We start from the raw sequence: 25,466 nt of genomic DNA, 5'->3' as shown, positions 1-25,466 counted from the left end.
CTTGGGAGCCAGCCCACTGAGCTTAATTGGATGGTGAACCCACTCCCTGCTAGTAATTGGTCTGCAAGGCCCTGTAAAAATCCAGTTGGGCATGTTTGGAACAGGCCGTGACTCAGAACTGGTCCCGACTTCCGGTTCCTGACCCTGGACTGAAAATCCAGCCCTATATTAGCAACCTAAATTTCTTATTCGTTTCATAATATTATCAGAACATTTTCTTTGAACCGTAATTAAGGATGCTTACAAAAATTGTGCAATGCAAAACAAATTATTCCAAATGACCAACTTCATACTTAGACAATGTTACATGCCTATTTACCTCTTACTAAGAAGTTGCAATTTGAAATCTCTGCAGTGTTGTCACACTGACCCTGTCAAAAGTATGCACCTACTTTTTTGTTACCTGTTGTTTGGTACTGTGGTTGAAGCACAGGTGCCAGGAATTTATTTATTTTTTGCTCAAAAAATCTTCCAAAATCCCATCTGCATTAATTGGAATGCTTTTATTCTTAAAGTAAAACCAAAGTACAGTTGTGCATAATTGCCATTGTTTTTGTGAAATGTGTACCTGGAAAGCTTTCAGAATTCAGTTCTAGTCTGTTTTTTGTTTAGAGAAGAAATGTTCAGGAATCAGTTTACAGCATAACGAAAGACACTAAGCAAAATAACATTCTCTCTTGTTAACATTCTCTCCGTTCTTTCAGTCTCTCAAACTGACTAGCTCTCGCAACTAAAAAAAAAATCCAATATTCAAACACAATTTTACCGGATGGAAAGGAGGGGATGTATCTCCTAGGGAGTTAAATGAGGAAGGATGGGAGGAGACTTGATTGGAGCATAAATATCAGCATGGACTGATAGGGCCAACTGGCCTGTTCTCTGTGCTGTATATTCTATGCAATTATATGTATATCCTTCCACTAGCACTGTGAGAATCCTATTGATGTATGCTGGCAAATTGTGCATATGGTACACACTTACACTGCTGCATCTCCCTTCAGTTAATGAGAAATAGCTATAGGGGAAAAAATCCCCTTTTAGAGCTCAACTCAAGCTCAAGGAGCAGCACCTTATCTTTCAATTAGGTACTTTACAGCCTCTGACCTCAACATTGAGTTCAACAATTTCACCTCATAACCACCTCAGATAGCAGGTGCTGGTAGTTATCATTTGCACGTCCTCTGGACGCACCTTTTGTTACTTTGCTTGGCCCATTACCAACGCCTTTTAAATTGCATCATCATCCCTTTTGTCATTTAATCACTCCTATTCTCCATCCTATAGAGTCATAGAGTTATACAGCACAGAAACAGGCCCTCGGGCCATCGTGTCTGTGCCGGCCATAAAGCACCTAATTATTCTAGTCCCATTTTCCAGCACTTGGCCCATAGCCTTGTATGCTATGGCATTTCAGGTGTTCATCGAAGTTGTGAGGGTTCCTGCCTCTACCACCTCTTCAGGCAGTGCGTTCCAGATTCCAACCACCCTCTGAGTGAAATTTTTTGTCCTCAAATCCCCTCTAAACCTCCTGCTGCTTACCTTAAATCTATCCCCCCTGGTTATTGACCCCTCCGCTAGGGGAAAAGTTTCTTCCTATCTCACCTATCAATGCCCATCATAATTTTGTATACCTCAATCATGTCCCCCCTAAGCCTTCTCTGCTCTGAGGAAAACAGCTCTAGCCTTTTCAGTCTCTCTTCATAGCTGAAATGCTCCAGCCCAGCCTGGTGAATCTCCTCTGCACCCTCTCCAGGGCAATCACATCCTTCCTATCGTGTGGTGCCCAGAACTGGACACAGTACTCCAGCTTTATACTCCAGTTTTATACAGCTCCATCATAACCTCCCTGCTCTTATATTCTATGCCTCGGCTAATAAAGGCAAGTATCCCATATGCCTTCCTAACCACCTTATCTACCTGTGCTGCTGCCTTCAATGATCTATGGACAAGTACACCAAGGTCCCTCTGTACTTCCTAGGGTCCTACCATCCATTGCATATTCCCTTGCCTTGTTAGTCCTCCCAAAATGCATCACCTCACACTTCTCAGGATTAAATTCCATTTGCCACTGCTCTGCCCATCCTACCAGCCCATCTATATCGTCCTCCAATCTAAGGTTTTCCTCCTCACTATTTATGACCCAACCAATTTTCGCGTCATTTGCGAACGTACTGATCATACCTCCTATATTCACATCTAAATCATTAATATACAGTACAAACAGCAAGGGTCCCAGCACTGATCCCTGTGGTACACCACTGGTCACAGGCTTCCACTCGCAAAAACAACCCTCGACCATCACCCTCTGCCTCCTGCCACGAAGTCAATTTTGGATTCAATTTGCCAAATTGCCCTGAATCCCATGGGCTCTTATTTCTTAACCAATCTCCCATGTGGGACCTTATCAAAAGCCTTACTGAAGTCCAAGTAGACTACATCAACTGCTTTACCCTCATCTACACATCTAGTCACTGCCTCGAAAAATTCAATCAAGTTAGTTAGACATGATCTCCCCCTGACAAAGCCATGCTGACTATCCCTGATTAATCCCTGCCTCTCCAAGTGGAGATTAATTCTGTCCCTCAGTATTCTTTCCAATAGTTTCCCTACCATTGATGTTAGACTCACTAGCCTGTAATTACCTGGTTTCTCCCTGCTACCCTTCTTGAATAATGGTACCACATTCGCTGTCTTCCAATCCACTGGTACCTCTCCTGTGGCCAGAGAGGATTTGAAAATTTGTGTCAGAGCCCCTGCTATCTCTTCCCTTGCCTCACATAATAGCCTGGGATACATCTCATCTGGGCCTGGGGATTTATCCACCTTTAAGCCCGCTAAAACAGCTAATACTTCGTCCCTTTCAATGCTAATATGTTCAAGTATATCACAATCCCCCTCCCTGATCTCTACACCTACATCGTCCTTCTCCATAGTTAACACAGATGAAAAGTAATCATTTTAAACCTCACCTATGTATTCCGCCTCCACACAATTGACACTTTGGTCCCTAATGGGCCCTACTCTTTCCCTGGTTATCCTCTTGCCCTTAATATACTTATAAAAAGCCTTAGGATTTTCCTTTATCTTGTCTGTCAGTGTTTTTTCATGTCCCCTCTTCACCTAATTACTTTTTTAAGTAGCCCACTACACTTTTACCCCCCAATCACAGACCTTTCCCGTTTGTTCTTTTCTCCCCTCACCCATACCAATACTTTCCTTGACTCTTTCATTGCTTATAAACTGTTAAATCTCCTAACGTTAAAAAAAATTATTTATTTGTTCATGGGATGTGGGCGTCGCTGGCTGGGCCAGCATTTATTGCACATCCCTAATTGCCCTTGAGAAGGTGGTGGTGAGCTGCCGCCTTGAACTGCTGCAGTCCATGTGAGGTAGGTACACCTACAGTGCTGTTAGGAAGGGAGTTCCAGGATTTTGACCCAGCGACATTGAAAGAATGGCGATATAGTTCCAAGTCAGGATGGTGTGTGGCTTGGAGGGGAACTTGCAGGTGGTAGTGTTCCCATGCATCTGCTGTCCTTGTCCTTCTAGGTGGTAGAGGTCGTGGGTTTGGAAGGTGCAGTCTAAGAAACCTTAGTGCATTGCTGCAGCGCATCTTGTAGATGTTACACACTGCTGCCACTATGCGTCAATGGCGAAGGGAGTGAATGTTTATGGATGGGATGCCAATCAAGCAGGCTGCTTTGTCCTGGATGGTGTCTTGCTTCTGGAGTGTTGTTGCAGCTGCACCCATCCAGGCAAATGAAGAGTATTCCATCACACTCCTGACTCGTGCCTTGTAGATGGTGGACAAGCTTTGGGGAGTCAGGAGGTCAGTTACTCGCCACAGGATTCCTAGCCTCTGACCTGCTCTTGTACCCACGGTATTTGTATGGCTACTCCAGTTCAGTTTCTGGTCAATGGTAACCCCCAGGATGTTGATAGTGGGGGATTCAGCAATGATAATGCCATTGAATGTCAAGGGGAGATGGTTAGATTCTCTCTTGTTAGAGATGATCATTGCCTGGCACTTGTGTGACGTGAATGTTACTTGTCACTTATCAGCCCAAGCCTGGATACTGTCCAGGTCTTGCTGCATTTCTACATGGACTGCTTCAGTATCTGAGGACTCGCAAATGGTGTTGAACATCGTGCAATCATCAGCGAACATCCCCTTATAATTGACCTTATGATTGAAGGAAGGTCATTGATGAAGCAGCTGAAGATGGTTGGGCCTAGGACACTACCCTGAGGAACACCTGCAGTGATGTCCTGGAGCTGAGATGATTGACCTCCAACAACCACAACCATCTTCCTTTGCGTCACGTACGACTCCAACCAGGGGAGAGTTTTCCCCCAATTCCCATTGACTCCAGTTTTTCTAGGGCTCCTTGATGCCATACTCGGTCAAATGCTGCCTTGATGTCAAGGGCAGTCACTCTCACCTCACCTCTTGAGTTCAGCTCTTTTATCCATGTTTGAACCAAGGCTGTAATGAGGTCAGGAGCTGAGTGGCCCTGGTGGAACCGAAACTGAGTGTTATTGAGCATGTTATTGCTAAGCAAGTGCTGCTTGATCGCACTGTTGATGACACCTTCCATCACTTTACTGATGATTGTGTGTAGACTGATGGGATGGTAATTGGCTGGGGTGGACCTGTCCTGTTTTTTGTGTACAGGACATACCTGGGCAATTTTCCACATTGCTGGGTAAATGTCAGTGTTGTAGCTGTGCTTGAACAGCTTGGCTAGGGGTGCGGCAAGTTCAGGAGCACAGGTCTTCTGTACTATTGCCAGTTCATCAACCTGAAATGTTAATCCTGTTTCCTTCTCCACAGATGCTGCCTGACATACTGTTTCCAGTATTTTCTGTTTTTATTTCAGATTTCCAGCATCCTCAGTATTTTGCTTATGATATGAATAAGTCCTCTACAGGTTTTATAATCAAGCGTTGGCAATCCTAAATACAAATATATTTCCTTTCTTATAGCCTGTGGTGGCATTTTCCATTCAGACAGCGGCTCTTTTAAATCACCAAACTGGCCCCAGAATTTTCCTGAAAATAGCGAATGTATTTGGAAGATTATAGCCCATGAAAGCAAACACCTTGAAATCACTTTTGATGAGAATTTCCAGATTCCAGACAGTACCAATAACTGTGGGACCAGCTATGTTAAGGTTAGTGTCTTAAGAAACATATGTTTGTATTTTAGCCTGACGAGATTAAAAATAATGAATTCAAACGCCCTCCCCCGCCACATTCAGTGCATAAATATACTGTCTATTGCTGCAACGAACCGTAGAGAGGCACAAGTTCCCAGGGCCAAGTCCTGGTTTTTCTGTGTTTGCTAATCTCAGTCAGGATGGCAGTAGGGGTACTTATACTGATCTCAGCATCACAAGGAGATTTAAGCCTCAATTTTAACTTGGGGTTAGCGATGAGCGTGGAGTTGGCAGTTTGAGGTATAAGCTCATCGACATGAGGCCAAGGACGTTTTAACCATCAGGTTTTGATCAAATACATCAAGTTTGATTCCCACCCAAACCAACAGCAATGATGAGGCAGGTGGGCGGGGGTTATGCCAGCGTGGCAGGAGGCCACAGCTGGGGTCCCGCGGGTGGTCTCTGCCAGTCAGGTAAGTAGAACATAGGAACGGTATGGGGAGAGATTCGGGGCTGGGGCGATCTTAGCTTTCCTTGCGAAAGCCAAAAAGGGAAATTTAACAAAATAAAAATCACTTATCTACTCTGTGCTCTTCTTGGCCTGCTTCTCTTTAGTGCTGAATTTCCTGCTGAGGTACAAACTTCACAACAAGAAGTTGAAATAGCGTTGGGGTTTGGTTGATGTCATCAGACTTTGATGTTTGTGTCTCATTGAAGGTTTAATGCTGACCAAAATGTGCCTGCTAAAATGGCACACAGTGCGAGAGCGGGAAGATGGTGAATGGCAAACTGCTGTAGCCCTTGCGCACCCTGTTCTTATCATCTGCAGAAGGCTAAAATCGGGACTTTAAAATAGGCCAGGATTTTTTCACCCTGCTGGAAAATACTCATGTTAATGTTAGGCTGGAACACATTGATTGGGCTCTGACTCCACTACCCCTTCACCATGTTTTGCCTACACTTAAGCCTTGCAATTCCTGGAACTGGAGAAGTTGGAAAGCTTTCTGAGGTGCTGGGGAGTGCGGAAACTGGTTTTGTTAGAATTTTTCCCCATTTAAACTGGGCATTTAAATTCTAGCCAGGATGCCATCTCTGAATCTTACACCAACCCGGTATGTCAATCGGTCATTTCAGGGGGTGTGCCCAGGCTGTCGCAGGAATTCCTCTTGTCTCAGATAAGTTCCTTTGAAGGCTACAAATCTTTAGAAAACAAAGGTAATTGATCCCAGTGGAGAAATGCAGTAGACAATTTACGCACAGCAAGGTAAAAAAAAGCAATATGATAATGACCAGATAATCTGTTTTAGTGATGTTGGTTGAGAGATAATTGTTAATCAGGACACAAGGGAAAACTCCTGTGCTCTTCTTCAAAATAGTACCATGGTATTTTTTGTGCCCACTTGAGAGGGCCTCTGTTTAACATCATCTGTTATCTGAAAGACAGTGGGCTGGAATTTTAAAGCTCACTGAGTGCGGTATGGAGGTGAGTGCGATTTGAATATCGCGTTCTTGGAGATCAGCACTGGGACCCGCCGCCTCTGGAATATGGCACCATTTTTAAAGGGATGTTGGCAGTGAGGGAATGGGTTTGGCTCACGTTTCCAATTCATAGCCCGTTGAGCTCATTGAAGAGCTCATTAACAGCTTGTCAATAGCAGGTTTTAATTTACAAAGGCTCGGAACATGGAAGATGCCTTGGTGGGGGGTACACGACATGGTGTTGAAGATGTGAACACAGCAGTGGGGGGGGGCGGGGCATGAGGGCTGTGGGGAGGGCTGTGGGAAGGGCTGATTAAAAGACTGCAGAGGTCCAAAAAAAAGCTTAGCTGCTTCAAAAGTGTCACAGATTGGCCATTGCTGCAGCTGTAAGACTGGCTTTTCTCAGTGCGGAGTGGCAGGAAACTGGAGAGGGATGTGAGGCTGCTGGCATCAGTAGGGCAGCTGGGGTTTGCAGGGGGAAGACCTGGTGAATGCACAAAGCCCAGCTGAGGGAGTTCAGATGGAAACAGGCTAGTCTGACATTGGACAGAGCAGCCAGGATGAGCTGCAGAAGATGCAATATCCTGGACAGCAGGGGGTCATAGGAGCACTGAGGGGCGGAGGGGCTGCAAGGGGAGGAAAGCGCTACCCAAGACATCGGGTGCACATCCCAAGAGCCAGTTCCCTGCAAATGACAAAGCGCCAGTGCCATAGGAGCCTGCACCTATCCAAGCTGATGGTCTCAGCCCTGTGTGCTCTGATCCACAATGACTTGAGGCCTCACGGCCCTCATAGCAGTCCCTTACCTGCAGCCGACAAGGTCTCCATCTCCCTAAACTTCTATGCAACCGGGTCACTCCAGGGATCAACTGTGGAACAAGGTGGTATCTCACCATCAGCAGCTCATCAGACAGGTCCCAGGCAATTTTCAGAAGGGCAGGAACTACATCCATTTTGACACAGATGTGTCTGTGCAGACACAGACGGCATTGGGTTCAGCCTCAAGCGCTGGATTCCACCAGGTACAGGGCATCATCACGTGCGCCCATGTGGCCATCAAGGCACCCAGTGACCATCCAGTGAGATTCATCAACAGGAAGGGCTTCCACTTCCTCAACATCTAACTGGTCTGCAACCACAACAAGAGCTTCTTCCATATGTGCGCTCATTTTCCTGGCAGCTGCCAAGGTTCCTTCATCCTCCACCAGTCCAGACTGCCTTGGCATTTCACGCCATCTCCCAACGTGCATGGATGGATCCAAGAGGACAAGGGAAATCCCTTAAAGAGATGGCTACTGACCCCTCTATGGGGTCTCCAAACAGAAGCACAGAGGCGAAACAACCAATGCCACCTGCTCAGCAGGCCAACTATTGATTAGGCCATCAGGTTTCTGAAAATGCGATTCTTGTGCCTGGACCGGTTGGTTGGCACCCTCCAATACCCTGCTGCAAGGGTCTCAGTCATTGTGGTCGTCTGCTGCACTCTCCATAATATGGCCCTTGAGAGAGGTGTGGACCTTGAGGACAGTGAGGCTCTGGAAGGAGATAGCTCATCGGGGGAGGAGCAGGGGGTAAGAGAGGATGAGGAAGAGGGGGCAGAGGGCGATAACACTGAACAGAGAGGTGCCCCTGCTGTACGATGAGGTGGCCTCCTCCTGTCACCCTCCAGGAAGAGGATTTCCCTCCTTTCCCTCATGTCCTCCAGCATTAGATCCAGGTGGGCATCGATAAAGAGAGGGTCTGTCCTACCCCTAGTGCCTGGCCTCCAGCTGCCCTGTGACATTTCACTTCCTGCTGGTGCTGTGGAAGGCAGATCTCTCTCTCTCTGGACAACCAGCGTCCTCAGTGATGTCTGCTGTGGAAGTCTACATGAGCCCCACGTTTGATCTAATCCACTGCCATTTTCATCCCACGGGCTCTAAGAGAACAGGAAACCCATCTCCATACCAAATAAGGGCTTACCCACTTGAAAATTACAATCTGTATCAACTTCCAACAGGAGACAGATTTCTGACCCCAAACTAGACCCGGTTCCTGTTTATGCCTCCATAATGAAAATCCAGCCCAGTACCTCTGACAGTGCACCACTCCCTCAGTACTGCACTGAAATGACAACCTAGATTTTTGCCCTCACATCTCTGGAGTGTGCATTGAACCCACTATTTCCTGACTCACAGGTGAGAGCGCTACCAAATGAGCCATGACTGACACCTGATACACCCATGTAGATGCTAGCAGCAAGCATTAACAATGTAAATGACCCCAGCCACTGATATTGGGAAAGGGTTACCAGCTGGGTCTGAGACAACCCAGAGCAGATCACCAGGATTTTGGAGCCTCAGTACCAACACATATATGAAGCATGGTTACTTACACAAGGTACCAGAGACTTTCTGGCATACAAAGAACTGTACCCTAATATAAATCAGCTCCTGAAAAGATATTTCAAAAATAAGGTATTGGTAACAGGTCAGAAACTAAAAATGGAAAACGAACAATCCGATTGATTCTGTACTTGAATAAATTAGTTTTTGCAAGGATTTCATTTAAAGCTGAAAATTGGTTTTAAAAAATTATAGATCACAAGACCCAGGCAATCAAAAGTTCTATGGACTGGATTTCCCTCTATCAATGGGGTACCATTGGAACACCCACCTGTCCAGTTCCCTGGAACCTTGACACATTTTCCTGCATTGAGGTCACTTAAACATGATGTCGGGCGGGCTCCCAGCTAGATTCCTGGCACAAAGAGGGAGCTCGCTGCAACAAGTAAAGGAAATTGCATTGTATTGCAGTAGGGATTGTAGTTTAGCGCCAGATCTGCCACATTAGGTAAGGGGGCAGAAGAGGCCTGAAGGTGAAAATGGCTGCAGATTTTGTAGGTTTACAAAGTTAGGTGCTGAGGCCCATATAGTGGGAGAGGAGGCCTCTACTAGGTACTCTACATCAGGAAACCTCAGGGCTATTCCCACTGCTATCCTGGGCCCACTGCCAACTTTCACCAGGCTGTGTTGGGGAACAGTATAAAATGGAAAACCAGTAAAGAATGGTAATAAGGAGATTTTAAAAACTGAATATAATTCTAAAGACAATTTGAATCAATGTTTATGTTCCACAGAGTACAAGCTAAAGGAAGATTATGGAATATTTTAAAGTATCTCTGTTTGAATTCTGTGCAAATCACTCATGTTAATGCATAGCCTTAATTAGTTTGTGCAAGGTTTGAAAATAAAAAGTAGAGGAAAAGTACCTCCATGCCATATAGGGTACAGGGTGTGCAAGTAGGGGCTATAAAGCCTTTCAATAATTCATCCGTTAATAACTGCAAAGGAATGTATGCTCAGATGTAACGGTCACTCACACTCTTATGGTATGTGTTGGAGTTAGTCCCAGTGTATTACAACTTACATGATTACAAAAGTAGAAATAAAGTGGTGCATTTATAGGCCAGAATTCCATCCAGCCAGCAGGAGCGGGATTGGATGAGTGGGGGGGCCAAAAAATCAGGAGGGGCATGCCCGCCCAGGAACCCAACGTCGGTTCTAGATTTTGTCTGCAGGGGGAAAGGTCCAAGGCAGGGTTGCCACTATGATGCAGTGGGACTGCAATTTGAATTGCTGAGCAGGTACTTCATATGTCTTTGCACGGATCTCACTTCGATTTCATAAAGAGTTTGAATTTAATCAACAGCGCAGGGGGCTCATGTGCCTTCTGATCCCCACCCGATTAAATGGCAGTATCGAGGCGAGACCTCAGTGCCACCTATGGAAAGCAGCCATGGGGAGCATTAGATGAATGCAGGGAGAGGAACAGAGGGGAGTGGCGAACATTTCCCGACAGCACTGCAGCCCTCACGGCAAGGGTGGATGCAGAGGGCGTGCAGCCCATGTTCAGAGGGGAGTGGCAAGGAAAAGGTTCCAAAGGCAAGGTTCTCTCTCTCGGGACAGCGCGTAGGAGGGGGACCAACCAGCTGGCATGGGTCTCAGACACCCAGTCTTTGTAGACACCCACGCTGTGCAGCAGAGGCTTAGAGGGAGGCAGGGCCAGGCACAGGCTGGGCAAGCCAGTGAAGATCAATTAGGGGAGCGACAGCAGCCAGCTGCACCAAGAATAGCCTATCCATGGCAGCTTGTATAACAGACGAACCTAATTTACCTCCAAATATCCATGTGGCATTGTCAGTGCAGACCGCAGCTCTCCAGGAAGGCCGTCACTGACTTATGCGCCATATAGCAAAATGAGCTGCGACCCATGGGTTTTGGTTGACATCCAGTGCCCATTGGCCTGAAGATCACCATGGCACTCAACTTTTACACCTCCAGCTCTTTCCAGGTATCCACTGCGGACATGCATGGGTCTCCCAGGCAGCAGCCCACCACATCATCAAGGAGGTAACCAATGCCCTGTTCAAGAGGGCCAGCGACTGTGCAGTACTGGACCAACCCTGACAGTCAGGCGGAAAGGGCCATCTGGTATTGAGGATTCACCTTGGCGGAGCGAAGTAGGTCTTAAACTCTGTTGTGACACTGGACCCAGCTTTGGAGGGTGACCCCCAGGGCTGCTGACCTCCTCTGCGATCTCCGTCCAGGCTTGCTTGGTCAGTTGGGAAGGTCACTTCCTGCCGTCCCTTGGGAAGAAGAGCTCCCGCTTTTCCTTTACAGACTTGAAGAGAATCCACAGGGAAGACACACTGAACTGTGGGGCTATCCAGTGTCTTTTGTCTGGCTCAGTCCCTCTTGGCTCCTGGTCAGCAGTACAGCAGTACAGCAGTACAGGGTCTCCAGGTGAGGGGGAGGGTTGCAGTGGCAGCAGAACAGGGCACAGAGTCCATATAGTCAGCTTCACAGAGCCTCCAGCCAGGGGGTGATCAGCAGCACAGAAGCATAGGGTCTCCAGCCAGGAGGGTCAGCAGCACAGGGTCTCCAGCCAGGAGGGTCGGCAGCACAGGGTCTCCAGCCAGGAGGGTCAGCAGCACAGGGTCTCCAGCCAGGGGGGTCAGCAGCACCGGGTCTCCAGCCAGGAGGGTCAGCAGCACAGGGTCTCCAGCCAGTGGGGTCAGCAGCACAGTGTTTCTAACCAGGGGGGTCAGCAGTACAGGGTCTCCAGCCAGGGGGGTCAGCAGCACAGTGTTTCTAACCAGGGGGGTCAGCAGTACAGGGTCTCCAGCCAGGGGGGTCAGCAGTACAGGGTCTCCAGCCAGGGGGGTCAGCAGCACAGTGTTTCTAACCAGGGGGGTCAGCAGTACAGGGTCTCCAGCCAGGGCGGTCAGCAGCACAGGGTCTCCAGCCAGGAGGGTCAGCAGCACAGGGTCTCCAGCCAGGGGGGTCAGCAGCACAGGGTCTCCAGCCAGGGGGGTCAGCAGCACCGGGTCTCCAGCCAGGAGGGTCAGCAGCACCAGGTCTCCAGCCAGGGGGGTCAGCAGCACCGGGTCTCCAGCCAGGGGGGTCAGCAGCACCGGGTCTCCAGCCAGGGGGGTCAGCAGCACCGGGTCTCCAGCCAGGGGGGTCAGCAGCACAGGGTCTCCAGCCAGGAGGGTCAGCAGCACCGGGTCTCCAGCCAGGGGGGTCAGCAGCACAGGGTCTCCAGCCAGGGGGGTCAGCAGCACAGGGTCTCCAGCCAGGAGGGTCAGCAGCACAGGGTCTCCAGCCAGGGGGGTCAGCAGCACCGGGTCTCCAGCCAGGAGGGTCAACAGCACAGTGTTTCTAACCAGGGGGGTCAGCAGCACAGCGTTTCTAACCAGAGGGGTCAGCAGTACAGGGTCTCCAGCCAGGGCGGTCAGCAGCACAGAGTCTCCAGCCAGGGGGGTCAGCAGCACAGGGTCTCCAGCCAGGGGGGTCAGCAGCACCGGGTCTCCAGCCAGGAGGGTCAGCAGCACAGGGTCTCCAGCCAGGGGGGTCAGCAGCACCGGGTCTCCAGCCAGGAGGGTCAGCAGCACAGGGTCTCCAGCCAGGGGGGTCAGCAGCACAGTGTTTCTAACCAGGGGGGTCAGCAGCACAGTGTTTCTAACCAGGGGGGTCAGCAGCACAGGGTCTCCAGCCAGGGGGGTCAGCAGCACAGCGTTTCTAACCAGAGGGGTCAGCAGTACAGAGTCTCCAGCCAGGGGGATCAGCAGTGCAGCTGCACAGAGTCTACAGTCAGCAGCAGAGCAGCACAGGGTGTCCAGCCGGGGGTGATCAGCAGAACAGGGTCTCCAGCCGGGGGTGATCAGCAGCACAGGGTCTCCAGCCGGGGGTGATCAGCAGAACAGGGTCTCCAGCCGGGTGGTGATCAGCAGAACGGGGTCTCCAGCCGGGGGTGATCAGCAGAACAGGGTCTCCAGCCGGGTGGTGATCAGCAGAACAGGGTCTCCAGCCGGGGGTGATCAGCAGAACAGGGTCTCCAGCCGGGGGTGTTCAGCAGAACAGGGTCTCCAGCCGGGGGTGATCAGCAGAACAGGGTCTCCAGCCGGGGGTGATCAGCAGCATAGGGTCTACAGTCAGCAGCACAGCAGAATCAAACTCGCCAAGTGAAGCAGCAGTTCAAGCAGGGCTGGCCATGCTTTAAATATGGCTCCAGCAGCGAACATCTCAGCTAACGACGCCATTTGTGTCTTGTCACCCGCCTGTCTCCTCCAATCGGATGGGCCCCAGTTCTCCTGCATTCAAATGGTCTGGCCACTGCATGATCACCCTCATCCAGAGTTACGATTCAAAACTGTGACAATTCTGTCAGTACTAAAGATTGCTAGATCACAACCATGAACCATGCAAATCTCACTGGCCGAAGGAGTCTACTGCAATTTGAATTCAGTTCAGCTTCTGCATATGAGTAGAACATTGCTTACTCTATGATAAAACATTCACCTCTGTTGTTGACTTTGCCAGGTTACAGAGGGTCTAGTATTATAAAATCTAAACTGGACTTCTTGTTCTGTCTGTCTCTATTTCTGTCTATCTCTCTCTCTCTCTCTCACACACACGTATTTTACTTGTATACACAAATAATTCTTTTTCTCACCACTAGAATGCCACTTGCAAGGGGATTAGATGAATAAATAGTCATTTACAGCCCAGAAGTAGGCCATTTAGGGCATCAAATCCATGCTGGCTCTCCATGGAGCTATGCAGTCAGTCTCACTTGATGCCCATAGCCCAGCAAGTCTATTTCTCTTAAGTGACCATCCAACTTCTTCTTGAAGTCATTGATTGTCTCCTCTTCCATCACGCTTGTGGGCAGTGAGTTCCAGGTCATAGCGTCATAGTTATACAGCACAGAAACAGGCCCTTCGACCCATCATGTCTGTGCTGGCCATCAAGCACCTAACTATTCTAGTCCCATTTTCCAGCACTTGGCCCGTAGCCTTGTATGCTATGGCATTTCAGGTGCTCATCTAAATACCTCTTAAACGTTGTGAGGGTTCCTGTTTCTACCATCACTTCTGGCAGTGCGTTCCAGATTCCAACCACCCTCTGGGTGAAAACATTTTTCCTCAAATCCCCTATAGCCTCCTGCCCCTTACCTTAAACCTATGCCCACTGGTTATTGACCCCTCCGCTAAGGGAAAAAGTCTCTTTCTATCTAACCTATCAATGCCCCTCATAATTTTGTATACCTCAGTCATGTCCCCCTCATCCTTCTCTGTTCTAAGGAAAACAACCCTAGCCTTTTCAGTCTCTCTTCATAGCTGAAATGCTCCAGCCCAGGCAACATCCTGGTGAGTCTCCTCTGCACCCTCTCCAGGGCAATCACATCCTTCCTATAGAACTGTACACAATACTCCAGCTGTGGCCTAACTAGCGTTTTATACAGCTCCAACATAACCTCCCTGCTTTTATATTCTATGCCTCGGCTAATAAAGGCAAGTATCCTATATGCCTTCCTAACCACCTTATCTACCTGTGCTGCTGCCTTCAGTGATCTACGGACGAGTACACCAAGGTCCCTCTCACCTTCTGTACTTCCTAGGGTCCTACCATCCATTGTATATTCCCTTGCCTTGTTAGTCTTACCAAAATGCATCACCTCACACTTCTCAGGATTAAATTCCATTTGCCACTGCTCCACCCATCTTACCAGCCCATCTATATCATCCTGTAAGCTAGGGCTTTCCTCCTCACTATTTACGATACCACCAATTTTTGTGTAATCTGCAAACTTACTTATTATACCTCCTATGTTCGTGTCTAAATCATTAATGTACAGGACAAACAGCAAGGGTCCCAGCACCGATCCCTGTGGTGCACCGATTCCTGTGGTACACCACTGGTCACAGGCTTCCACTCACAAAAACAACCCTCGACCATTACCCTCTGTTTCCTGCCACCAAGCCAATTTTGGATCCAATTTGCCAAATTGCCCTGGATCCCATGGGCTCTTACCCTCTTAACCAATCTCCCATGTGGGACCTTATCAAAGCCTTACTGAAGTCCATGTAGACTACATCAACTGCCTTACCTCATCTACACATCTAGTCACCACTTCAAAAAGTTCATTCAAGTTCGTGACACATGATCTCCCCCTAACAAAGCCATGCTGACTATCCCTGATTATTCCATGCCTCTCCAAGTGGAGATTAATCCTGTCCCCCAGAATTTTTTCCAATAGTTTCCCAACCACTGAGGTTAGACTCACCGGCCTGTAATTACCTGGTCTATCCCTGCTATCCTTCTTGAATAATGGTACCACATTCGCTGTCTTCCAATCCACTGGTACTTCTCCTGTGGCCAGAGAGGATTTGAAAATTTGTGTCAGAGCCCCTGCTATCTCTTCCCTTGCCTCACAGAACAGCCTGGGATACATCTCATCTGGGCCTGGGGATTTATCCACTTTTAAGCCCGCTAAAGCATCTAATACTTCCTCCCTTTCAATGTTAATATGTTCAAGTATATCACAATCCCCTTCCCTGATCTCTACACCTACATCATCCTTCTCCATAGTAAAAACAGATGAAAAGTAATCATTTTAAACCTCACCTATGTCCTCCGGCTCCACACACAGATTGTCACTTTGATCCCTAATGGGCCCTACTCTTTCCCTGGTTATCCTCTTGCCCTTAATATACTTATAAAATGCCCTTAGGATTTTCCTTTATATTGACCGCCAATGTTTTTTCATGTCCCCTCTTCGCTCTGCTAATTACCTTTTTAAGTACCCCCCGACACTTTCTATACTCCTCTAATGCCTCCGCTGTTTTCAGCGCTCCGAATCTGCCATAAGCCTCCTTTTGTTTTCCAGATCCAATACTCTAGATCCCTTGACATCCAGGGTTCCCTGGACTTGTTGGTCCTACCCTTCACCGTTATGAGAACATGTTGGCCCTGAACTCTCACTATTTCCTCTTTGAATGCCTCCCACTGGCCTGATGTAAACTTTCCTACAAGTAGCTGCTCCCAGTCCACTTTGGCCAGATCCTGTTTTATCAAATTGAAATCGGCCTTCCCCCAATTCAGTACCTTTATTTCTGGCCCGTCTTTGTCCTTTTCCACAACTACCTTACATCTTAGAGTTATGGTCACTATCCCCGAAATGCTCTCCCACTGATACTTCTACCACTTGTCCAGCTTCATTCCCTAGGATTAGGTCCAGTACTGCCCCTTCTCTTGTAGGACTTTCTACGTACTGGCTCAAAAAGCTCTCCTGTATGCATTTTAAGAATTCCTCCCCCTTTAAGCCTTTTGCACTATCCCAGTTGATATTAGGTAAGTTGAAATCCCCTACTATTATTACCCTATTATTTTTACACCTCTCTGAGATTTGCCTGCATAGCTGTTCCTTTATCTCTCCCTGACTGTTTGGAGGCCTGTAGTACATGCCAAGCCAAGTGATTGCCCCCTTTTTGTTCTTAAATTCTACCCATATGGCCTCATTTGAGGAACCTTCTAAGATATTATCCCTTCTTACTGCAGTAATAGACTCCTTGATCAACAGTGCAACACCACCTCCTCTTTTATCCCATCCCCTATCACAATTGAAGATTCTATACCCTGGAATATTGAGTTGCCAGTCCTGCCCCTCCCTCAGCCATGTCTCTGTGATAGCAATAATATCATAATCCCATGTGCTAATCAATGCCCTCAATTCATCTGCCTTAATAGTAAGACTCCTTGCATTAAAGTATATGCAATGCAGCCTTACATTTTCCACTTGTGCCTTAACAGGTCTATATTTGCTCTGCCTTCCAGACTGATTCTCTTCTATATTTGGCTGTGCCTCACCCCTCCTGTACCTCCACTCTGTATCCCATCTCCCTGCCAAATTAGTTTAAACCCCCCTCAACAGCACTAGCAAACCTCCCAGCAAGGATGTTGGTCCCGTTCTGGTTCAGGTGCAACCCTTGCACAGGTCCCGCCTTTGCCAGAAACAGACCCAGTGATCCAGGAACCTAAAACCCTCCCTTCTGGACCATCTCCTCAGCCACGCATTCATCTGCTGTACCCTCCTATTCCTATACTCGCTCGCAAATGGCACAGGGAGTAATCCAGAGAATACAACCTTTGAAGTCCTGCTTTTTAATCTGCTACCTAGCTCCCTAAATTCTTGTTGCAGGACTTCATCCCTCTTTCTACCTCTGTCATTGGTACCAATGTGTATCACAACCTCTGACTGCTCCCCCTCCCCCTTTAGGATGTCCTGCAGCTGCTCGGTGACATCCTTGACCCTAGCACCAGGGGAGGCAACATACCATTCTGGAGTCATGTTTGCATCCACAGAAATTCCTATCTGCACCCCTTACGATAGAATCCCTTATCACTACAGCTCTTCCACCCCTTTTCCTCCCCTGCTGTGCAGCAGAGCCCTTCGTGATGCCACGAACTTGGCTGTTGCTGCTTTCCCCTGGGAGGTCATTCCCCCCAACAGTATCCAAAGAGGTATATCTGTTTGAGAGAGGGATGGCCACAGGGGACTCCTGCACTACCTGCCTGCGCCTACAACTCTGCCTTTTCTGCCATTACTACCCGCTGCATAAAAAAAGTGCTTCCTCATATTCCCCCTGCATCTCTTGCCCAATACTTTCAATCTGTGTCCCCTAGTCCTTGTACCATTTGTTAATGGGAACAGCTTTTCCTTGTTTAATTTATCTAAGTCGGTCATAATCTTGTACACTTCTATTAAATCTCCCCTCAATCTCCTTTGTTCTAAGGAAAACAACCCCAGCTTTTTGAACCTAACCTTGTAACTAAAATCCTCCATCCTTAGAACCATTCTGGCACTGGAACGCCTTAATCCCTCTGCACGTCGGAATTCTGCAGTCGTTCTCCGTTTAAGAAATACTCTGCTTTTTTTAATTCTTCCTGCCAAAGTGAACAACTTCATATTTTCCCACATTATACTCCATCTGCCAGATTTTTGGCCACTCATTCATCCTATCTATATCGATCTGCAAGCTCCTTATGTCCTCTTCACAACATATTTCCCTACCTATCTTTGTGTCATCTGCAAATTTAGCTACCATGCCACCGCTCCCCTCGTCTAAGTCATTGATATAAATTGTAAAAAGTTGAGGCCCCAGCACAGACCCCTACAGGACTCTACTTGTCACATCCTGCCAATCAGACAAGGACCCAATTATGCATACTCTCTGTTTTCTGCCAGCCAGTCAATTTTCTATCCTTGCCAATATGTTACGCCCTACGCCCCCTCCACCATGAGCTCCTATTTTACGCAATAACCTTTTATGTGGCACCTTGTCAAATGCCTTCTGGAAATGCAAGTACAATACGTCAGTGGGCTCCCCTTTATCCACAGCACGTCACTCCTTCAAAGAAGTCCAACAAATTGGTTAAACATGATTTCGTTTTCGCAAAACCATGCTGACTACTCACGGTTACCTTGAATTTTTCTAAGTGCCCAGCTACAACCTCTTTCATGATTGATTGTAACACCTTCCCCACGACAGACGTCAAGCTAACTGGCCTATAGTTACCTGTTTTCTGCCTCCCCCCACTTCTGGGATAGAGGGATTATATTTGATACTTTTCAGTCTGATGGAACCTTACCAGAACCTAGCGAATTTTGAAAAAAACTGTTTGATTGTTTAACTTGTTACAAAAAATGTTTGGCATGGCTGACATTATCCATACTCTAAAGTGTTGAGGCATACTAGACTTCCTGCAGGTGATTTGGTCACAGTAAAAGAGTTCATTGTTTTTCCTGCCAAGCTGTTCCAGATTATGATGTGAATGGGTCATACTCTGATCTACAGGGAGAGAAGGCTTGCCTACGTAAACAGATTTTTTGTGCTGTGCACAAATAAAGTGTCTGCAATGAGGCCAAATTGTGTAAAAACCAACTCGAGTATTGCTGAAAATAGAGACATGTTGTCGAAGCTTTTTGTGTTGCACTCATCAGGACAATCTGCAAGAATACCATTGTAAGGGAAAACAACAACTTTGTGCTGTATGATACAAACCTTTGACAACATGTCTCGGTTTTCAGCAATTCTCAAGTTCTGTACTACCAAATGACTATTTGAGAAACCAACTTCTTTAAAAAGAGGTGAATAAATATCTGTTAAAGGGATAGATTCAAAATTATAAGGATGGGCACAATTGTTTATTTTGTGCAGCTTGGGATGTATAAAGGTGCAATATAATTGCAAGTTATTGTCGTTGTTTGTGAAATACTGTGTAGAAAGCAAGTGATCTTGGATTAGTGGGTTTTAGGGTTAGGTTAAAATTCTGATTTTGCCTTTTGTTACCCTTGGAAATCAGGGAGAAATTTCAGTATTTTATTTTCTTGGAGGTTCACCTGTGCTTATCTCTCTCAGTATACTGAGTCGCTTGTGTAAAATCCATGACAGAGTAAATTACATATTCTCTATGGTAGAAATGAGTTTAATGGACCAAAATATGTCCCCTCATTCCATGCTTTCTTATTTTCGGAAAGAAGATGCTTCTCTTTTGCTCTGCTGTTATTATTGGGACAGGTGGCAACCCCTTCCCCTGATTTTACATTCAGCAGATTATTCAATGGTTTTTTTCATAATGAAGACCCTTTTATGTGGCCTAGTCATTAGCCACACCATAGGGGATGAGCCAGTTATGATAGGGGAATCGTGTTGCCACTCCCATTGGTCCCAAGTATCCCAGTATCCAGAGGCTTTTGGCTCTGCACAGTGGGGCTTAAGTAAAACATTATTCAAATTGATAGATTTATTTAATTATCTACTTTTATTTCTACAGGTCTGGGGAGCAGCTGCTGAAACTGATGAAACCTTGTTGGCTAATAATTGTGGAAACGTTTCTCCTGGGCCTGTCATTGCACCAGCTAACATTGTGACTATCCGGTTTCAGTCTCAAGATAGCGTAGGAAGTGGTTTCTCAGCAAACTTCACCAACCGTAAGCCTTTCTTTATTTTTAAAACTGGGAAATATTGATGAAAAATCTATTTTTATGGATTTTAGTATTGAAATTAATTTTGAGTTATTTCCAGAAAACTACCAAGCATACCAAAGGTTTCGCGTATTATTAGTTTCTTTTTTTAGATAGAAGCAAATCTGGTGTATTGACTATAACAGTTTGTATTTGACAGCATGCAAGAGCACCAGTATTGGTTGTCACTGACTTCCCAATATCAATTAGTCTGTGGTGGGGGGAATAGTGAGTCGTGGTCATGCACCTCTTCACAGAGGAGCAGGGAATGTTAGAGAGAGAGTCATCAGGCTGTTCTCAATTGCCACACGTAGGCTTGTTCAAAGCAACATTGCTGGAGGCAAGGAATCGGGTAACACCACCCCTGCACCTCCCTCCTCACTGCCTGTCATATACAGAGTGATGTGCCGCCCAGGGGTATCAAGAAAACTGAGAGCTTCATGCCCACACAAAGATTCATCTAAAAATTAAATAGTAGAGCATATTTATCTTTTAACAATTGCAATGTGCAAACTGAATTTTATTTATTTATTTTTATTTATTTAGCGATACAGCACTGAAACAGGCCCTTCGGCCCACCGAGTCTGTGCCGACCAACAACCGCCCATTTATACTAACCCTGCAGTAATCCCATATTCCCTATCACCTACCTACACTAGGGCAATTTACAATGGTCAATTTACCTATCAACCTGCAAGTCTTTGGCTGTGGGAGGAAACCGGAGCACCCGGCGAAAACCCACGCGATCACAGGGAGAACTTGCATACTCCGTACATGCAGTACCCGGAACTGAACCCGGGTCTCTGGAGCTGTGAGGCTGCATATCTCAATATAGAGGTGCTGAAGTCAGTACATGAAAGATGTGACAGCATGTGTGTTTTGAATTCTTTTAGGATGTGGAGCCAATTTCACTGCTTCTACTGGCCGTATTGTATCACCCAACTACCCTAACCATTATGACTCAAACCTAAACTGTGAATACCTCATCAATACTTACAGTCAGCTGTTCGTAATCTTAGAATTTGAGACATTCAATGTAAAAGGTACGATTCAGAATTCTCACATTTTGGTGATAAGTGGCCATAATGGCCTTGGACTGAAACCGCGAGTGTAATTATTGAGAAGGTCATCCGATTTTCCTATTGCATCAGTTACAGACTTTATCCTGCCCAAAGGGTAAACTAATTTCCCATTTGTCCCATGAAACTAGCTCAAAGGTTTAATGACATTAGTGGTGTTGCTTGTGGGCTACAAAAGGCAAACTTTTGTTACAAAAGACTTCAACTATGCAGTCATAGACAAAATCTGAATCTGGGCATTTTAGCACTTTTGGCCACCCTTCTGACTCTAAAGCTGATACATATTGTCATAGTTCTCAGCTACAGGCCAAAATGCACATTTGATCAAGGTTTGTAATTTGATGTAAAGTTATCTTTATTTGTAATATTAGCAGGTTTCCCATAGCATTGCTCATGGTGAGCTGGAGGATATCTGTTTTTATAATAATAGAGATGTTTCAACAAAATGAGATAAAAGTAATTGCAATTAATTACAACACGGGAAGCACATGGGATTAATATATTATGTGGAATTGCTCATTTGAAATGAAAGGGTACCTTTTCTAGTCTTGCCTGTTTGGGCTGTGTTGGTGTTGCTGGGTGTATGCCTCTTTCATCTTTGTATCTCTGTCATTTTTCATACTCTGTTTTGGGTACTTTACTTCTGACAGCTTGGGCAGGATTTTCCTGCAAGCTTCTGAACCCCACCATCAGGCTCAAATCAGGGTCAGAATCCTGCACTTTGTGGGGAACAATTACTCACCAGCGATTTTCCCCAAATTGGTCAATTACTGGCCAGAGGGCGAGCTCACCATCCAATTAAGGACGGTGGGCGAGCTCTCAAAGTGGGACGACCAATAGGAGGCCTTCCAGCTTGAAAGCAGTAGCAGGATGCCATGATAGATAAGTGAGCGACAGAGCAGCCCAAGATTGAGGTGTCCTCGTTCCAACTTCTTTAAATTGGAAGTGAGAAAAGGCCTTGGCAGCCAGGCCACCACTATGGGAGGTGGGGTTGGAGGAGCCCCTCCACAGGTAGCCTGTTGCTGCTGCTGAACCCAGGCAGGCAGGGAGGGCCTTTAAGCCTGTCTGGAGCGCAGCCACCCCCTCACCAGTCTACCGCCAGGAGGCCACCTCCAGGCAGCTAAACTGTCCCCCACCGCCTGTGGGAAAAAATCCCAGTCGGCCTCATTCAGTAGGCCTTAATAAGCCTTTAACTAATTCAATTGGCGACCCGCCTTTTGCGGGTGCGTAGCCTTGCCGTTTCCCCCCACTCCATCACCGCCTCACCCCCCCCATCCATCCGGCCTCCAGCAAAGTGGCCCAGGGCAGGATCAAACCGGAGGATGGGCACGCCAGCCGGTGGCATTATTTTTAGCACCTCTCTGCCTCCATTCCTGGCCCCGGCCGTGCTAGAAATCTTGCTCTTTGTATCTGTTTTTTGTGTTGTTTTCTCTCTCTAGTAGAATCTGGCAGGGAAAATAATAGTATTTATACTAGTTCGAGACATTTCAAACAATTACATTGAAATTACAGAACAGAAACAGGCCCTTCAACCCAACCAATCCACATGAGCCGTAGTCCTGATCTCCTATACCTGCTCTGTTCCCATATCCTTTATTTCCTTTCCTTCGACCATATATCTAATCTTTTCTTAAAATTTGACATGGGGCCTGATTTTCCTACTGGGGTCAGGAAACAGACATCATGATTGTTTCCAAGTCCCGATCCCTCCCCCGGGGGGTAAGCAGTCACAGGCCCCCAATTTGAACAGGGGTGCTCTATTAATTGGCTGGAGGGCAGGTTGGGCAGCCAATTAATGGCCACGGGAGCAGGAATAGAGGTGGGGCTGAAGAAGTGCAGGTCCAGGTTAAACAGACCATGGCAGCCATTACTGTGGCTGCTGTTTCACTGATGTAATTGCAGTAGCAGACTTGGAACAGGAAAGACATAGGGCTGGAAGCCAGGGCAAGGCTGCTCCTCACTTTGTAGGTGGAGACCTGGGTGCCCTCCTTGACACAGTGAGGGAGAGGAGGGAGAATATCTTCCCAGATGGTGGCAGGAGAAGGTCATCTTCCCAAACCAAGCAGGCCTGGATAGAGGTGGCTGAGAACATGAGCAGATGGAGTATGATCAAGAGGAACAGGGCGCAGTGCAGGAAAAGGTTTGAAGATCTTTTTCGCTCTGACAAGGTGAGTGCAATGCCAGGCCCTCATGACAGGCCTCTGGCAATTCAGCCTCCAGCAGACACTCCACTTGCGGAACTCGAGGGTGCATGCTGCTCCTGAACATGGGAGGAATGTGCGCGCAGGATACTTATTGACCCCTCAGGAAGGCTCAGAGCAATAGTGCTGCTGAGGAACTGCCAGCACTGATGTATGCAGCTTCTTATGTCATTGAGCTGCTGGCATTGGCCATGGAGGCCATGCCTTATCTCTCTCTGTCTTCTTTCCTCACAGGAGAAAAGGGCACATAATGCCTGTGATATGGTGTAGACTGGAGGATGGTTCCCAACCTACACATTGCCACTGCCATGGAGGAGAGAGCAATGGAGATTGCCAGGGTGGCTGACAGTGAGTAAGTCAGGGAAGGCGAGATGGGCATCCCTGGTGGAGAGGGTGAATAGAAACTGCACTGCGTAGATGGAGGGGGTGCAGTGCACTCCACCCTGTCTGACAGCAGGCCAAAGACTTAGCTTCATTGGGAAGTCTCAGCACTGCAGGGGCTTCTACTCCCCGAGGCTTCCTCTCATGATCTTTTCTTGTGTCTCCCACAAATTCAAATGTCACAGGGGGACAGACTCCTGTGTTTGCACGAGAATAAGTGCTGCCAGCAGAGTCATCAGAGCTAGCACCATTATATCTTACAAGCGAGTCCTCCATCAGCTCAGATACAGTCACCTCAGTGAATTCTCACGCACGCATAGATAGGGTGGCACTGGGTGATGAGCACATTGCAAGTGAGGGCAGGAGGAGGTGACAGAGACAGAGGCAACTGTGGGGTAGTCGCCCTTGGAGGATGGAGATACACCCACGCTCAGTTGGGCACATATGCAGGGCCTCGAGAGTCACAGGAAAGGAGGCTCTACTTAGATCAGCAGCAACAGATGTGTTCTCACGTGTCCGAGTTCCCTGAGGTAGTGCAGGGTCATGGGCTGACAATGGAGGAGTTCATTCAGCTCATGTGCATGACCATTCCTTAGGGCTTTGAACACATAAGCTCCTCCATTGAGAGAGTGGCCAACTTCATGGAGAGTTTTATGCAGCAGCACTCAGAGTGAAAGCAAGAACTGCGCACTGTGGAATGCCAGCCACATTCTGCAGCATGGACTGGTCAGTACTGCTGGTAGCGCAGAGAAGTTTGGAGGGGATTCCAGTTGCACCCCAGCTGGTGGTCCTCTCCAGCCATGTGGAACACCATTCAAGGGCTGAGATAGTGACTGAGGGGTATGACAGTGCCACCTCTCACGAGACACCGCCATCATCATTGGCCTCCTTGGGCCCTCTGACTCAGGGATGATCTGTGCTGCAGGGTCCAGTGAAGGAGGCTGCCCCTTCAATGATACCGGTGCAGCAGTTGCTTCTGGAGGTGCCCCCACAGGCAGTTCTACAACAAGGATGGCCGCCATGTGCATCTCAACTGCAAGCAAAGACAAGATAGGAGACTACCTCCACCTCATCCATGGCCACAAGGGGAGCACCATGTAGAGGTGGCCAAGAGCGGAGGCCACCACATCAGGCAGAGCACTGAGTGGGTCACTGGGGTTTGTTTCACCTGTGACTGAGCACTTTTTCTACTTTTCAACACCATGTAAATATTGGCACATGACGCCAGACATGTGAAATTCTGTTTTTTTAATGGTGAGACAAGAAAAACGGGATGAAGTGGTGAAGGGGAGCAAGGTCCTTGAATGGTACAAGTGAAACCTCTGGACAGATGTGCATCCTTTATTGGCAGTAAGAGTGGATCCATTCCAGGCTGCGTCTTCAATGGAAGTGTTGTCTAAGGCAGCTCAAAGTGAGTTTCAGACCATGCCATCCTCCTGGGTTAGAAGTGCTCAGCTGAAACATGTCTGGATCAGATGATCCCTGATGTTAACGGCAGCATAACGAGACTCTTGAGTCCTGTACAGGCCCAGCCAGCTCCCTATGCAGCCGGGGCTCCTGTGGTCTGCATCTTCCTCCTTCTCCTCCTCTTCCTCCCCCTCCTCTTGCACATCCTGCTCCTCCTCCTCTTTCAATGAGTTATGTCAAGCTAGTGCTTCATCTTTTTCAAGATCCACACCTCTCTGGAGGACCATGTTATGGCAAGCGCAGCAGGCCACCACAGTGTGCAAGACCCTTGCAGGAGTGTACAGAAGTGTGCCATCCAACCAGTCCAGATACCAGAACTGCATCTTCAGAAGCCCAACGGCCTGCTCAGT

The 25,466-nt window shown here is 47.5% G+C and overlaps 1 protein-coding gene across 3 annotated transcripts in view; it reads left to right on the top strand.

Annotated features, from left to right (window-relative positions):
- cubn (cubilin (intrinsic factor-cobalamin receptor)) overlaps window positions 1–25,466 on the top strand; it is a 403,204-nt gene that overhangs the window by 284,888 nt on the left and 92,850 nt on the right. For all 3 annotated transcript variants that reach the window (XM_068013312.1, XM_068013303.1, XM_068013322.1), the window contains exons 46-48: window positions 4,987–5,174; window positions 19,799–19,955; window positions 20,882–21,031. In XM_068013312.1, the coding sequence (XP_067869413.1) occupies window positions 4,987–5,174; window positions 19,799–19,955; window positions 20,882–21,031 (495 nt within the window). The remainder of the gene's footprint in view (window positions 1–4,986; window positions 5,175–19,798; window positions 19,956–20,881; window positions 21,032–25,466) is intronic.

Source organism: Heterodontus francisci, chromosome 2, assembly GCF_036365525.1.
Source record: "Heterodontus francisci isolate sHetFra1 chromosome 2, sHetFra1.hap1, whole genome shotgun sequence".
Classification (NCBI taxonomy): domain Eukaryota; kingdom Metazoa; phylum Chordata; class Chondrichthyes; order Heterodontiformes; family Heterodontidae; genus Heterodontus; species Heterodontus francisci.
This window is presented reverse-complemented; position numbering and strand designations above follow the sequence as displayed.